This window comes from Apodemus sylvaticus, chromosome 4, assembly GCF_947179515.1.
Source record: "Apodemus sylvaticus chromosome 4, mApoSyl1.1, whole genome shotgun sequence".
NCBI classification, from domain to species: domain Eukaryota; kingdom Metazoa; phylum Chordata; class Mammalia; order Rodentia; family Muridae; genus Apodemus; species Apodemus sylvaticus.
Window position 1 is genome coordinate 72,690,212 of NC_067475.1, and position 16,795 is coordinate 72,707,006.

Consider the following 16,795-nt stretch of genomic DNA (forward strand, 5'->3'; position numbering starts at 1 on the left):
TGCATTTCCCTAATAACTAATGATGTTGAGCTTTTTAAAGATGCTTCTCAGCCATCCGAAATTCTTCAGGTGAAAATTCTTTGTTTAGCTCTGTACCCCGTTTTTAATAGGGTTATTTGGTTTTCTGGGGTCTAACTTCTTGAGTTCTTTGTATATATTGGATATTAGCCAATATCCAATTGGATCTCTGTCAGATGCAGGGTTCGTGAAGATTTTTTCCCAATTTGTTGGTTGCCGATTTGTCCTTTTGATGGTGTCTTTTGCCTTACAGAAACTTTGTAATTTTATGAGGTCCCATTTGTCAATTCTTTATCTTAAAGCATAAGCTATTGGAGCTCTGTTCAGGAACTTTCCCCCTGTACTGATGTCCTCAAGGATCTTTCCCAGTTTCTTTTTTATTAGCTTCAGTGTGTCTGGCTTTATGTGGAGGTCCTTGATCCATTTGGAGTTAAGCTTAGTACAAGGAAATAAGGATGGATCAACTCATTCTTCTGCATTCTAACCTCCAGCTGAACCAGCACCATTTGTTGAAAAGGCTATCTTTTTTCCACTGGATGTTTTTTGCTCCTTTATCAAAGATCAAGTGACCATAGGTGTATGGATTCATTTCTGGGTCTTCAATTCTATCCCATTGGTCCACTTGCCTGTCACTGTGATAATACCATGCAGTTTTTAACACTATTTCTCTGTAGTATTGCTTGAGGTCTGGGTTACTGATTCCCCTATAAGTTCTTTAACTGTTGAGAATAGTTTTAGTTATCTTGAGTTTTCGGTTATTCCAGATTGGACCTCATAAAATTACAAAGTTTCTGTAAGGCAAAGGACACTGTCAACCAGACAAAATGGCAACCAACAAATTGGGGAAAGATCTTCAACAACCCTACATCTGACAGAGGGCTAATATCCAATACGTACAAAGAACTCAAGAAGTTAGACCCCAGAGAGACAAATATCCCTATTAAAAATGGGGTATAGAGTTAAACATATGTATACACACACACACACACACACACACACACACACTCACACACACACACACACACACATATATATGTACATACATATAGACAGACAGAGAAATACACATTTGGTGGATGGAGCTGAGCCCCAAAAGCCACTTTATTTCCTTTCTCTGGCAATTTATACCTTCTTAGACAAAAGTTCTTTATAAAATTATCTCATAGATGAATTTGAGAATTGCTCTTTCTAACTCTATAAAGAATTGAGTTGGGATTTTGATGGGGACTGCATTAAATCTGTAGATTGCTTTTGGCAAGATGGCCATTTTTACTATATTAATCCTGCCAATCCTCGAGCATGGAAGATCTTTCCATCTTCTGAGGTCTTCTTTGATTTCTTTCTTCAAAGACTTGAAGTTCTTGTCATACAGATTTTTCACTTGTTTGGTCAGAGACATACCAAGATATTTTATATTGTTGTGACTATTTTGAAGGGTGTCACTTCCCTAATTTTTTATCAGCCTGTTTATCCTTTGAGTACAGGAAAGCTACTGATTTGTTTGAGTTAATTTTAAACCCAGCCACTTTGCTGAACTCTGGTGGAGTTTTTTGGGTTGCTTAAGTATACTATCATATCATCAGCAAATAGTGATAATTTGACTTCTTCTTTTCCAATTTGTATCCCTTTTACATCCTTTTGTTGTCTAATTGCTCTAGCTAGAATTTCAAGTACTATATTGAATAGATATGGAGAGAGAGGGCAGCCTTGTCTAATCCCTAATGTTAGTGGGATTGCTTCAAGTTTCTCTCCATTTAGTTTGATGTTGGCTACTGGTTTGCCATATATTGCTTTTACTATGTTTATATATGGACCTTGAATTCCTGATATTTCCAAGACTTTTAGCATGAAAGGATGCTGAATTTTGTCAAAGGTTTTTTCAGCATCTAATGAAATGACCATGTGTTTTTTTTTTTCTTTGAGTTTGTTTATGTAGTGAATAGCATTGATGGATTTCCATATATTGAACCATCCCTTCATCCCTGGGATGAAGCCTACTTGATCATGGTGAATGATCATTTTGATGTGTTCTTAGATTTGGTTGGCAAGAATTTTATCAAGTATTTTTGCATCGATGTTCATAAGGGAAATTGGTCTGAAGTTCTCTTTCTTTGTTGGATCTTTGTGTGGTTTTTGATAGGGGAACACTCTAAGTCAGACATTGAACTGAGCACAGAGTTCCCAATGGGGGAGCTAGAGAAAGGACCCAAGGAGCTGAAGGGGTTTCCAGTGCCACAGGAGGAATAACAATATGAGTCACCCAGTACTCCCAGGGCTCCCAGTGACAAAAACATCAACCAAAGAGTACCTATGAAGTTACCCATAGCTTCAGACCCATAGACAGCAGAGGGTGGTCTTGTTAGACACTAAAGAGAGGAGAGGCCCTTAATCCTGGAAAGACTTGATATTGTAGTGCAGAGGAATGCCAGGACAGGGAAGTGGGGGAGGGATGATTGGGGAAGGGGAGATGGCTTACAGGATTTTCAGGGGAGTGGGAACCAGGAAAGGGGACAGCATTTGAAATGTAAATAAAGTATATCTAATAAATAAAAAAAAATAAAGAGAATACAGAAGAAAAGGGAAAAATATCTCATAGATAAAATGTTACACAAAAGGGGAGTTACAGAAAGATGCCAATAAGGAGTTAAAAGCAGTATTTCAATCTATAAGCTCATTATCATTTCAAAGCAACAGTTTCATATTGCCTTTCTTTAGCATAGTGCACACCTCTGGCTTCATTCTTGGACCTGACCTTGAATGAATGTTCTTCCTTATTCATAAATTAGTCTCAAGCCTATTTTTCTTCTTAGTATAATTTGTGAAAACTAATTGCATCCCTTATTATACAGCCTTTACTTACTATTTTATGAGGAGGGGGTTTATTCTACCTGCTTCTAATTGTATCATGTCTTTCTGCCTAAACAATTAAAACCATCCCTTTTAACTTTCGTCCTAAAATTATTTTAATCATATCAGGCATTTTATAAAGTCATTAATTCAACTAAACAGCACTAATTTATGAAAGTAAATCTTCACTTTGCTCTGCAGGAAATTTGTGCAAAAAGATAGGCTGATGTCCAGAAATCATAAAGCTATGTAATATTGTCAGGAAAGGCATAGCAGCAGCAAGAAGCAATGCTGAGATAAAGTCTCTGAGGTCTGTGCATCTCATAGCTCACCATCACCGCTATGGAAAACAGTGGGCCACCTCTAGAACCTTACTTGCTTGCCACAACCCTTCCTTGATGGCTACTGACAGAGTTTTAGAATAAAGAGAACACATGAGAGCCATCAACCAGACTGTACTATATTCAGGATATGAAATCATAGTGGCAACACAATGGTGAAGGTGCCTGGCAGTTTTGGAAAATATCCTGAATGCACTGAATAAACATCTACTGCTCTTACTTCTGAGGATCTGGGATGTCAACCACTACTAAGAGATCCTTCTTTGCAGCTCCTTGAAATCAGAGATTCCCTAGCAGTGGTCAGCTCAGGCTCATGAAGGGTGAAAAGTAGAGAAGATTTCTCTGCATCAATGGCAGGCTTTGGAGGAAGATGAAAGTACTGCTATGGAATGTCATGAAATTGATTCCCTTCTCTTCTCTTGTTGCTGATAACTGCTGAACCCATCACTAGTTCTTGGGTGGACACTTTTGCTGGGATTGTGGAGGAGGTTGTGCAGAAGGGAATTTCTACTGTCATAACTGGGGGCAAGGAAAATGGCTCAAGAGTCTTTGACAGATAAGGCTCTAAGCACTGGAGTAAGAGGAGGTGGATAAACCTCAGAATATTTTGGGGATGGAAAAGTCTCTGTGCACTTTGAGGGTGACCACACAGGAAGAGGTTAGGTGGGTGACTTGCATTGCTGCTACTATTAAGACAGTATGCTGAAGTCTCAGGATCTGAAACACGTTACATGTTCAAAAGTGATTCACACAAAAAAGATGGGTAGAGACACGTAAGAACAATCCTATTTCTCATCCTAGGCATGCACATTATTTTCCAATTCCTGTTTTAGGACTTTATGGTCTTTCCATTGCTTATCAGCCATCAATTATAGCAGTCTTGGGAAATCTTGTTTTATGCCTTTTCCAGAAGAAAAACATTTTGTTCCAATGAACAAGTAAAACTGTTTTCACACAGAAATGCCTTCAAGACAGATAGGGTCAAATTTTAGAACTCTGAATAATGTCACAACCAATTAGCTGTGTTGTCACTAGCAGCATACCAGTCTGGGGTCTGGGGTGCCACAGTAAAGTACAAATGATAAGGAAAATACAAGATTCTGATTCCTACTAAGTCATATAGCTCTGAACAGCACACAAAATGATATATATGAAAGAGATATACTCTGTTAAACTACCAACCAAATACAAGGGAAAGAAAGCCAGCTGTCACACTGGACTTATTGATCTGATAATCATGATGGTTGCAGGGAAAATGTGTTTTAGTCTTCATTTATTACAAAGTAACAATATATTTTTGTTCCTCTTACATTCTCCCTTCCCTCTATAACAAGGATGTACTTGTAATTTGCCACAACTATAACGGACAAATGTGTTCAGTAATTAAAAAGAAATTTTGCATGACTTCCATGATTGGCAATCTAAGTTACAGGGTAATCACAAATTTGTCTACATGTTTAATCAGATTAACTTTTAAAGTTCCTGCAGAAGTGAAGAATGAAAAGAAGATGCTTCTTAAATTATATGGACTGTGAAAGGAAGCTGATAGCAGAGATGGAGAAGACACAGAGAATTTGAGACACATTGATAACTTTCTATGCCACTTGTGTTATAGTGTCAAAATAATACATATGATCCCCCAATTCCACCCAGCAGTTATCTGCAACATTAAGTATAAAATAAACATAAGAAAATAAAGGAAAACTAAAATATAGCATGATTTTGAACCTGATTGCCTTTGCTAATTATATACAAGCCACTTCCCTAATGAACCAAATGTAGCATAGTCATGATGCCATTGATGGCAGTAATACAAGTGATGGCATATAACTAGTGATGGTCATGGTGCTTTTACTGAGGGTGACAGTAATAAGGACCATAATAGTCATGAAGATAGGCACTGGTGTATAGTGTGGTAGCTTGTACTGTTTGTGATAATGGTGGTGGGATTGGTAATATTCACAGTGGTCTTGCAGATGGAAATGAGATGATTATGAGGGTAGTGGAAATAGTGGAAACCAGCAGCTTTTAAAACAATCATTTACATAGTATGAATTAGGTGCCAAAGATTGTGCCAATCAAATGGAGCAAGTTAGTTCAATTATAACCAAAGACAGTTTGGGGCATAGTTAGGAGTTTCTACAAATAACAATGACAAGAAAATTTCAATGTTTCCAATTGTTTAAAAAACAAAACCCAAAATTCATCAGAAAACCATTATATCCATGTGAGAATGAGTACCACCAATATAATGACAGGGATTGAAAGATGAATGCAAAAAAGGGAAAACAAATTCTTAGATAGTGAGAGATTATCACACTCACAAAATATTGATATCAGTGTGGAGACTTCCAAAGAAATAACACTAAAGCAACACTGTCACGTGACTCAGCAGCATCACTTGGGTTCATGCATTTTTAAAATGTCCTTATAGAACACACAATAGAGATGCATGAATATCCACATATTTCTCATTACTACTTCTAATATTCAAGATAACTAATCAATCTAGCTGCTTACCAGTAAATGAATGGATTAAGAAAATATAGCACATATATGAACTGGAATAATTAGCAGTAAAAATGAACAATGATATCATGTTTTTAGAAAATGAATCAAAATGTATATCATCATATTAAAAAATATAGACATTCTTAAAGATTGGCATAGTGGTATCAATTATAGAAGTAGAAAAACAATTTATATAAATGTGTAATTATTATGTCAAAGGAAGGAGACAAGAGAAGGTAAAATACATGAGGGAGTTAGGAGAATGTAGGAGGACTAGGTCCCAAGTGGTACATACATATCTAAATATCAGATACACTTTCTAAGTCATTGTGTGATAGTTGTAGATAGGCAGATTGCAGATAGATTGTAGGTATATTGTAGATAGGCATTGTATATAGGCAGAATGAAATAATGCTTCTATTAAACAAATCAACATGAAATAATCCTTTTTATGATTCAAACAGAGTCAAAACCTGATTACAACTGTGGATCAATGAATAAAAATAAAAGGATGTGAGCATATCAGGAAGGCAACAGAGTATATTTTTAAAAAAATGGACACGTGAATACCATTAAGCAGATTGTGTTTTATTCAAGAAATGACACAACAGTGACAACATAGTAGCTAAGGTGACTGACAATTTTGAAAAACATCTGAATACACAGGATAGACAGCAGCTGTTATTCTCTTTGAGCATTTGAGACACTGAACAACTAAGAACATATTATCAGCAGCCCATTTGAGAAAAAATTCAGGACAACCTCAGGGATATGCCTTCCCTATAAAAGGTCATTACAGGCTTATGGAGGATGAAAGGTGGAGAAGATTCCTCTTCATCCATGACAACCTTTGGGGGGAAGATGGAGGTGTTGCTTTGGAAATATATTAGATGGATTCATTTTTAATTCCCCTTGTCCTGATGACCGCTGAAGGCCTCACTTGCTCTTGGGTGGGCACTTCTGCTGGCAGGGTGGAGGAGGTTGCACAGGAGGGCATTTCTGCTGGTATGATGGAGGAGGACATGGCTCAGGACAGGGCTCTGGGCACATTGGAGGAAGACAAGGCTCTGGGCACATTGGAGGAAGACAAGGCTCTGGGCACTTTGGGGGAGGACAGGGCTCAGGGCACTTCGGTGGTAGGCAAACAGGTGGAGGCTGGCAGGACTGCTTGCACTGCTGCTGTTGGAAAGACATAGTGCTGAGTCTCAGGATCTGAAAGACATTACATAAGAGTGTTCATGGGTGATCAATTCAGAGAAGATAGATGGAGTTATGGGATTTCAAGTCCATTTGTCTCTCTGAACATCAACATTACTTCCCAACTCCCATTTTATAGAAGATTGGTTTTTCCCTTTCCTGCCAGCACTCTTTTGCAACAGCCCTGGGAAATGCTCCTGTGTTTCTCAAGAGAAAGTATTTGTTTGAAAGTTAACAAGTAATGTTGTTTACACAAGTAAACGCATTCAAGACAGGCAGTCTCAAGTGCTGGAGCCCTGAGAAATCACACCAGTTCCTGTTCCCTTCTTTACCTGCATCATCCCAGCAGGTTGTCTGGGGCTGGACTGGGAAGCACATCAGGGAAGTCTCAGGTTCTAAAACCTACTTAGGTAAATAGCCTTTCACAGAACACCAAAAGATGAACATGATAGAGAAATATCCTGTGTTCTACAGGTTATTAAATGTAAGGGAAAGTCACTTATCATTCTTGACTCTTGCATCCACTGCTATGTTTCTGACTGCTAGGTACGTACCATTCATCCCATGATCAAAACTGAATTCTAAAGATACGACCCTCAAAATTGATTACAACACATAGGAAGAACAACAAAACAGACCAACTCAAGAAAAGACACTCACCTGGTTCTCCAGAGTAGTCTAGGACTTGAGTACCAGGAGTCTGCAGTCTCACAGTCAAGGACCTTTTATAGGACTAGCTGGCCAGTACAGTAGGAGCAACACTGACTGATGGTAGGCAGGTCCCAAGATTTCAAAACCAAAATGCAAATCCATGTCTGACTGGCTTGACTTGGACTCTACAAAATGGGAAATACCCTGTTCCTGGACATCATCATTGTGACTCAGTGGACACTTTCCTGTTTTAAGTTTCAGTAAGACCTCATTCATTGCCTAAGTTCTCTTTTGTGATTGTAGCCAATGCTTTTTATCTCTTATGTGCTAATTATGTGTTTTATTTGTTTTTGCTTAAGCTTATTAATATTCTGTTCCTTGGCCTATTTATATTCTACTTTTCTACCTACCTTTCTAGGTATAATTTACCTATGGGCTGAGAGAAAAAATTAATGATTTTAGCTATGGTTTCAACTTATTCTTTGAAAACCCTGCACCTTGAGTTAGTTCATGTGTCACAAATATTTATTTTGTGAATACTGGGAAATAATATATGACATTTACTGGGGTGGCTAGTAGCCTTAAATCTTATCCTGACATTTTTCAAGACAGCATGTTAAAAAACATATTTGGGGTATATATTAGAACTTACCTCTAAAGATTATCACAAGACTGCTTAACATGACTATATCAGAACTAAAAGTGTGCCTCTCCTGAACATATTCTTTCTTATGTGACTAACACATAGAGAGAGACACACACTCAAACACAGAGAGGGGGAGGTAACAGAAGCAGATATAGACAAACAGACACAGAGACACATACACGAATGACCATCAGTCTTATATTTCAATCTTCCATGTAGGTACATGTTGTTCTCAGGATGAATTAAAAATAATTAAAATAAATTAAAATGTTATTGTTTTGTAATTTTTAATTCATTAGATATTATTTTAAAAGGTCATTTTGATTATATAAAATTTTTAATTAATTTCAGATAAATATATATGGTTTTAAAGACATCGTTGAAAATGTCAGAATTTTTATTCAATACCATCAAAGTTTTCAAATATTAACTGTTTATTTCAGCATGAAAAATATTTTATTTTCTAGTAGATTGCTAAAAGAAAATATGCACTCACTGATAAGTGGATATTAGCCCAGAAGCTTTGAATACCCAAGAAAAAAATCACATATCAAATGATGCCCAAGAAGAAGGAAGAAGAGGCCCCTGGCCTAGAAAGGCTCAGTGCAGCAGTGCAGCAGAATCCCAGGACAGAGAAGTGGGAAGGAGTTGATTGGGGAACAGGGGGAGGGAAGAGGGCTTATAGGACTTTCGGGGAGGGGGGAATCCTGGAAAGGGGAAATCATTTGAAATGTAAATAAAGAATATATTGAATAAAAAAATAATTAAAAAAATATGCACAAAGTTCCTTCTGGCTTATAGCGTCTATCCTAAATACAGACCATATCCAAATGTATCTACAGATGACCTAGGTTTTATATATATATATATATATATATATATATATATATATATATATATATATATATATATAATGAAAATGCATAATACTGTATGTACAGGTAAAAGAAAGAAACTAATTTGTAATAAATATGGACAAAACTATGTCATGTTAACTAAAGTCAGTCAGAAAGAGGAAAACAAATTTCACCTATATTCCAGCTTTAAGAAAGTGATCTCACAGAAGCTTCTAGGATGATGTTGGTTTCCATGAGAACAATGTGAGTGAGAGAAGGACATGGTAAGTTTTCTGAATGGAATCTAAGCTACAGTTGATGCAAACAAAAGTTCAATGAAGTGTTTTGGTATCGTCAAATCTCTCCACATCAATATTGTGTTTTCACCATAAATGATGATAAACATTGTAAGTGTGGAATACACTGACCTTGCTTAGAACTCTGAGCAATATTTGCATCAATCCTGGAACCCTTTATTATATACAAGATGATGAAATAACATTAAAAATGGAAAGGAAATCTTTAATTAAAAGGTTTCAGGTGTTTATTTTGATATTTTTAAAAAACCCTTAACACAATGATGAACACAGATAAAAGTGAACATGTGGATAAATTGATACTCCAAAAAAATGGAATCATTAGTCCTCCCTGAATTGGTGACCAACATCTGCAACAGAATCTTTAAAGCCAAGCATAAAGGAACAAAAGAGTACATGTAAAACAGGAAACAATCCTCTGAGAATGTACAGCTTTAAATATACCAAGTGTTGGTTCACAAAACTTTATTAAGTAAAGACTGATAGAGGGAAAGAGATATTCATCAGAAAAAAAAAGTATAAGTCTCTAGTTTATCCCACTGTCACTCACAGACAATCTTACAGAATACACACAAAAAACTACAACAAAAAATTTCAGATTTAAAATGTGAAATATATTTCATTGGCATAACAAAAACCTATAGGATAAGCTATAAAACAAGTGTAAAATGTTTACTCTTATCAGGAGATAGTTTCCCTACAATATATCATAATTTATAACACAGTATTCTTAACAAAAGTAAAACTTGATACTTTCCTGTGTTTTATCAAATAATAATGGAAAAAATAGAAACAAATGGGAAAAAGTATACTTTACAGTTCTACAAATTCATGGAGATTGAACATGTTTCTTTGATTATTAGAAAATCAAAGTATTTTGAAAATTTTTCTATGAGTATTAGAAAATGAAAGTAATGTGTAAAGCTTTAAGTTTCTAGAATTGAATGTATAAGAACACAGAACATACAAAAAAAGCAGTTTATTTTAAAAATATAGATTTAACTAGGATATTTACTTTTATTTAAGAATAAAATATTTCTATACTATACAATATTTTTCCAGAATAGGAGTTAAAAATGCTTTGCACTTCATAGAACTAATATAACTTTGATACCACATCTTCCTATAATTCAGATACTGAAATGGTGTGGAAATCTTGATCAACAATAGAAATTAATTCTAGAAACATGTGATTGGGTAGCACATAGTGAAGAAGAAAGGCTTTTCCTTTTTTAAATTTAATTTTTTTTGGGGGGTTCACCTTATAATCTGCTCACTGCCCTCCTCCCAACCACTCTCTCCCACAATCTTTCCCTCCTTGACCTCCCCATTTCCCTGGGTTCCATTGAATTCTCTTTGTGTTGGAAATCTCTACCTGACCATATGTTCTGGACTTGAATAGTTCCATCATTCCCACTATGACTCTTGGAGAAAATGTGTTGTTTGTTTGCAAATTATTGTCTATTGAATATAGTTTATGGATTAAGTTTCTGGGAATTTATTTGACTCTCAGCACTGAGATCCCATCAAGCCCAGACCTGTCCAGGTTCTGTGCATACTGCCACAGTCTCTGCAAGTTCATAGGTTTACTAGTCCTGCTGTGCTTAGAAGGGTAAAGAGTTTAACATGCACATGAATCTAACTACTGAAGTAATAGAATGAGAGAGTAGTCGACCTTGGCATAGATGTCCACTAGTGGGGGTATAGAGTCTGATGGGACTGCATCCAATACTTAGACAGGTCCCTGAGTAAACAGATGGTGATGCCAACCCACCATCAAAAGTTTCAATCTCAGGGTGTTCACATCTGGAAGAGGTGTGAGGTCAAGGATGGAATACTAACTGAACAAATGGCTGACCGGTGACCTGCCTAACTTTTCATCCATCCCTTGGGAAGGCACCAAACCCTGACTGATATTGTGTTGTGCTTGTAAATGGGAGTGAAGCATGGTTGACCTCAGAGAGCCTCTACCAGCAGCTGAGTGAGACAGAGGCACATGCTCAGAACTGAGCACAGAACTTCAGTCTGCAGCTATTATGGAGGTGTTGAGGGAAGGACTGAAGGAACTGAAGGGGATGGCAAATTTCAGTTTTGAGAGTACCAACAGTGTCACCTGACATGGACACCTGGGAGCTCTCAGAGACTGGGCCACCAACAATGGAGCAAGCATGGCCGGTCAGCTGCACCAGGCAAATATAAACCAGAATATAGCTTTGTCTGGCCGCAGTGGTGGAAGATTTCGCTAATCATATAGAGACTTGTTACCCCAAGGAGAGGGAATGCCAGGGATGGAAACACATTCAGGCGCTAGGAGGAAGCAGGGATTGCAGGAGCAATTCTGGAGAGATTCTAGGTGTGAGTGGGAGGTGGAAGCATAAGGGAAGTAAATAAAATAATTAATGAATATTAATTTTTAAAGGAAGCAAAAAGAAAGATGAATGAAGGAATGGAAAAGGAAGTAAGAAAGAAAGAAGGAAAGAAGGAAAGAAGGAAAGAAGGAAAGAAAGAAAGAAAGAAAGAAAGAAAGAAAGAAAGAAAGAAAGAAAGAAAGAAAGAAAGAAAGAAAGAAAGAAAGAAAGAAAGGTTATTATAAACTACCAGTCATAGAATTTATTTTGTTGGCTTTAATATGACAGTAATTTAAGGAAAGCCTTAGAAAATCAGGAAGTGATGCATGTTGCTATATGGGAGGGAGGTTAAGCTGCAAGACTGATGGTCTTTCTGAGTATGTGTCTTTGTTTCTCTTTTTCTGCCTTAGCTCCTGCTTACCCATCCCCCCACCCAACGCCTGTTAGTTAAACACCTAAGAAAGAACATGTTCAGGACAGTTGCAATTTTACTTCTGGTACTCTTAGGAAAAGCAGGTTTATGGTCATCTTTAGAAATGAGTTCAAATATATACCTCAAAAATATCAGATGGCTTATAGTCCTAAAGAATGTCAAGATAAGACCAAAGACCGTAAGTCTCTGCTATGAAGGGCATATAGTATTTTTCAATATTCAGAAAAATCAACATTGTCAGAAAGGAGACATCATTGACTCCAGGGTTGTCTAGGGTTGTCATAGATGAAGTTGAAACCATAGTTGAAATCTTTAATACTTCCTTGTTTTCAAACTATAGGCTTTCAGTCAAATTACCCTTAGAAAACAGGAATTTAAATGAACCAAGAATTCACAGAATATTAATAAGCTAAAGTAGAACAAATACAACACATAATTTAAGACAAAAAAAGAGTTGCAACAGAGAAAGCAAATATTGGCTACAAACAGAAAAGAGAACTTAAGACAACCAGGTCTCACTAAAACTGAAAAGAGGGAAGTGTCCACTGAGTCACAGTGATGATGTGCAGGAACAGGATATCTCCCATTTTGTAGCGTCCCAGTCAAGCCAGTCAGACATGGATTTGCATTTTGGTCAGGGAATTTTTGGACCCGCCTACTATGAGTCAGCTCTGCTCCCACTGGGCTGGCCAGCTAGTCCTATAAATTGGTCCTAGACTATTAGCTGCAGATTCCTTGTATTCAAGTCCTAGTCCACTTTGGAGAACCTGGTGAGTGTCTTTTCTTGAGTTGGTCTCTCTTGTTGTCTTTCCTATATTCTGTATTCATTTTGAGGGAGTAAGTGTCTTGAGTTCAGTTTTGATCATAGGATGAATGATACCTAGCAGTCAGAAATATATCAGTGGGTACAATAGTTAAGTGGTAAGTGGCTTTTCCTTGCATTTAATAATCTATAGAACATAGGATATTTCTTTTTCATGTGCATCTTTTGGTGTTCTGTGAAAGGCTATTTACCTAAGTAGGTATTAGAACCTGAGACTTCCCTGATATCCTTTCCTGTCCAGCCCCAGACAACCTGCTGGGATGATGCAGGTAAAGAAGGGAACAGGAACTGGTGTGATTTCTCAGGGCTCCAGCACTTGAGACTGCCTGTCTTGAATGCATTTACTTGTGTAAACAACATTACGTGTTAACTTTCAAACAAAATACTTTCTCTTGAGATAAGGCCTGAAACACAGGAGCATTTCCCAGGGCTGTTGCAAAAGAGTGCTGCCAGGAAAGGGAAAAAGACAATCTTCTCTAAAATAGGAGCTGAGAAATAATATTGATGTTCAGAAAGACAAATAGACTTGAAGCCCCATAGCTCCATCTATCTTCTCTGAATTGATCACCCCTGAATACTCTCATGTAATGTCTTTCAGATCCCGAGACTCCAGCACTATGTCTTACCAACAGCAGCAGTGCAAGCAGCCTTGCCAGCCTCCACCTGTGTGCCCACCACCGAAGGGCCCTGAGCCCTGTCCTCCCCCAAAGTGCCCTGAGCCTTGTCCTCCTCCAAAGTGCCCTGAGCCCTGTCCTGAGCCATGTTTCCCTCCCTCATACCAGCAGAAATGCCCTCCTGTGCAAACTCCTCCACCCTGCCAGCAGAAATGTCCACCCAAGAGCAAGTGAGGCCTTCAGCATTCATGAGGACAAGGGGAAGAGAAGAGAATCTATCTCAAGTTACGCCTCCATCTTCTCTCCAAAGCCTGTATGGATGTAGAGGAATCTTCTCTATGTTTCACCCCCCATGTGTCTGTGATGACCTCTCACAGGGAAGGTGTCTACCTGATGTTGTCCTGCTTTTGTTGTCAAAGGACTGATGAGAATGATCTGTCCTCAGTGATTCAGTGTCCCAGATGCTCAGTGGGAAGCTGAGTATCTTTCTTCAGTACTCAGAAGATGCTTTCCTAACCTGTCAGTCACCTTAGTTGTAGTTCTACCATTGTGGTTCCATTTACTGAATAAAGCACAATCTGATTTATGGTGTTCATATGCCCTTTTCTTCTAAAATGTACACTATTACAAGTGATGCATGGATATGCATTTTGGTTTGGAAATTTGGGGACCTGGCTACTTTCAGTCAGTTCTGCTTCTACTGCATGATTGCAGACTTTAGGTAGCAAATCCTGGACTACTTTGGAGAACCCAGTGAGTGTTTTTTTCTTGAGTTGGTCTTTCTTTTTGTGCTTCCAATATCCTGTAGTCCTGTATATTTATTCATTGATTTCCCCAAGTCATTCTGCAGTAACCAGGTTTTGACTGAATTTTTTGTCATAACAAAGATTATTTTGTGTTGGTTTGCATAAAAAACATACTCTTTCATTCTGCATAACTACAATGTTTTCTTTAGCACATGCTAACTCAGGAGGACTATTTGATATTCAGATATGTATGTGCCACTTGGGACATACTCCTATATTCTCCTCAGATGCCCATGTATTTGGCTCTCATTTGTCTCCTTCCACTCACCTAATTAACATATCTACATGAATTATCCTAGTTATGTTTTTGTACTTCTATAAATGAAACAACTATGCCAACCTTGTGATTTAAAAGGTCTGTATTTTTCTTAACATGATTATATGCGGTTTTATTCATCTTTCTAAAAATGACATGCTCTCATTTTTCATATCATAAACTATTACTCCAGTACATATACATGCCATATTTTCTATATCCATTCACTCATTGGTAAGAACCTAGGCTGATTATCTTGAATATTAGTAGTACTGAAACATAGATGGATGTGCAGGCATCCTTACTGTATGCTCTATAGGAATTTTTTAAAAAACTATAATGAACCCAAGTGATGCTGCTGAATCATATGATTCTTTTGCTTTAGTGTTAGTTCTTTGGAAGACCCCACAATGATTTCTATATTTGTCTGGTTAATCTACTCTACAATTTGAGAATTTGTGTTCCTTTTCCTCATCTTCTCTGCCAGGTCCTGTTTTTATGTTAATGGTACTCGTTCTTACACAGGTAATATTGTTCTGGTGTAATTTTGGTTTTTGTTTCTTAAATGACTGGAAATATTGAACATTTTCTTGTTACTGTTATTTGTGGGAGCTCTTATTTATAAACTCAGATTGCCATTAGTAACAACTGAACTATTTCGTGCCATTTGATTTGCATAGTCTGTGGCACCTAATCAGTAGTGTGTAATTGATAGTGTCAGAAGCTGCTGGTCCTCATTGTTTCCACCACCCTTACTACTACCCAATTTTGTCTGCAAGATCACCATCTTCATCATCAATTCTACCATTATTATCACAATCAGTACAAGCTATCACACTATGAACCAGTGCCTACCTTCACTACTACTGCAATCCTCACTACTCTCACCCCTACTGAAAGTACCATATCCATGTCCATCACTAGTTACACTGTCTCCAGTACAAACAAGATCACTACCACCATCAGTAGAACAATGTCTATAGTACAGTTGTTCCATTAAGAGTGTGGCTTGTACCTAATTAGCATAGGCAATTATGATCCAAAACATATTATATTTCATCTTCCCTTCATTTGTTTATGTTTAGTTTATCCAATATTGAAGATAAATGGTACATGCAATTGGGGACCATCTTTATATTTCAGAAGGAGTTTTATTTATGAAGTAAAATATTTCCATATTTCTATTATTATTATTATTATTATTATTATATTGCTTATTAATTTTACATCCTTCTTACTGCCCCAGTTGCAGTCAACCCTTTCCACAGTCCCTTCCCAATCCTTTGTCACCTTCTTCTATGAGCTGGTGGGATCCACCCCTTCACCTTGGTATATCAAGTCTCATTGAGGCTACATGCATCCCGCCCCTTTGAAGCCAAACAAGGCAGCACAGCTAGAAGAACATATTTTACATAGAGACAACACTTTTTGGGCTAGACCCTGTTCTAGTTGTTCAGGATACACATGAAGACCAAGCTGCACATCTACTACATGTATGTCCTTGTTTGTGTTTGTGAAATTAACTTATTTATTCACTTTATATCTGGATTATGGCTCCTGTCACCTCTTTCCCACCCTTATTAATCCCTCCCCCATTTCTCTTTCCTTCTCTTCTGAGTAGGTAAAACCCCTGACCCCATGGGAAGCACTCCACTCTCAGACATCCAGTCACAGTAGGAGAAAGTGTATCCTTTCCCACTGAAGCACAATCAAGCAGCCCTGTTAGGGTAAGGGGATCCAATGGCAGGTACCATCTTCAGAGACAGGCTCAGCTCCAATTGTTAGAGCACCCCCAACATCCTTCAAAACATGAATGTTACAGAAAGTATCAATGTGTCTAAAAGATCAAAATTGTGTGTCTCTTCTCCTCCTCTGCTACAAGCTTCCTTTCTTACTCTATAAAATTTAAGTAGCATTCCCATTGGGCCACACTTCTGCAGATGCTTTAAATGTTAATTTGGGGATGAAGAGATGGCTCAGAGGTTAAGAGTACTGAGTGCTCTTCCAGAGGTCCTGAGTTCAATTCACAGCAACCAATGGTGGCTAATAACCATCTGCAATGGTATCTGATTCCTCTTTTGGTGCGTGTGAAGATGGTTACCATATATACAGACAAATAAATAAATGAATGAATACATAAATAAATAAAGG

At 37.5% G+C, this 16,795-nt stretch overlaps 2 protein-coding genes across 2 annotated transcripts; one reads left to right on the plus strand and one right to left on the minus strand.

Moving 5' to 3' along the window:
• Nucleotides 1-6,653: 6,653 nt before the first annotated feature.
• Nucleotides 6,654-6,911, minus strand: LOC127682277 (small proline-rich protein 2D-like). The gene has a single exon (XM_052178655.1). The coding sequence runs from the start codon at nt 6,909-6,911 to the stop codon at nt 6,654-6,656; it is 258 nt and encodes an 85-aa protein (XP_052034615.1).
• Nucleotides 6,912-13,585: 6,674 nt separating this feature from the next.
• On the plus strand, nt 13,586-13,816 carry LOC127682278 (small proline-rich protein 2I-like). Its single transcript, XM_052178656.1, has one exon. The coding sequence runs from the start codon at nt 13,586-13,588 to the stop codon at nt 13,814-13,816; it is 231 nt and encodes a 76-aa protein (XP_052034616.1).
• The last annotated feature ends 2,979 nt before the right edge of the window (nt 13,817-16,795 follow it).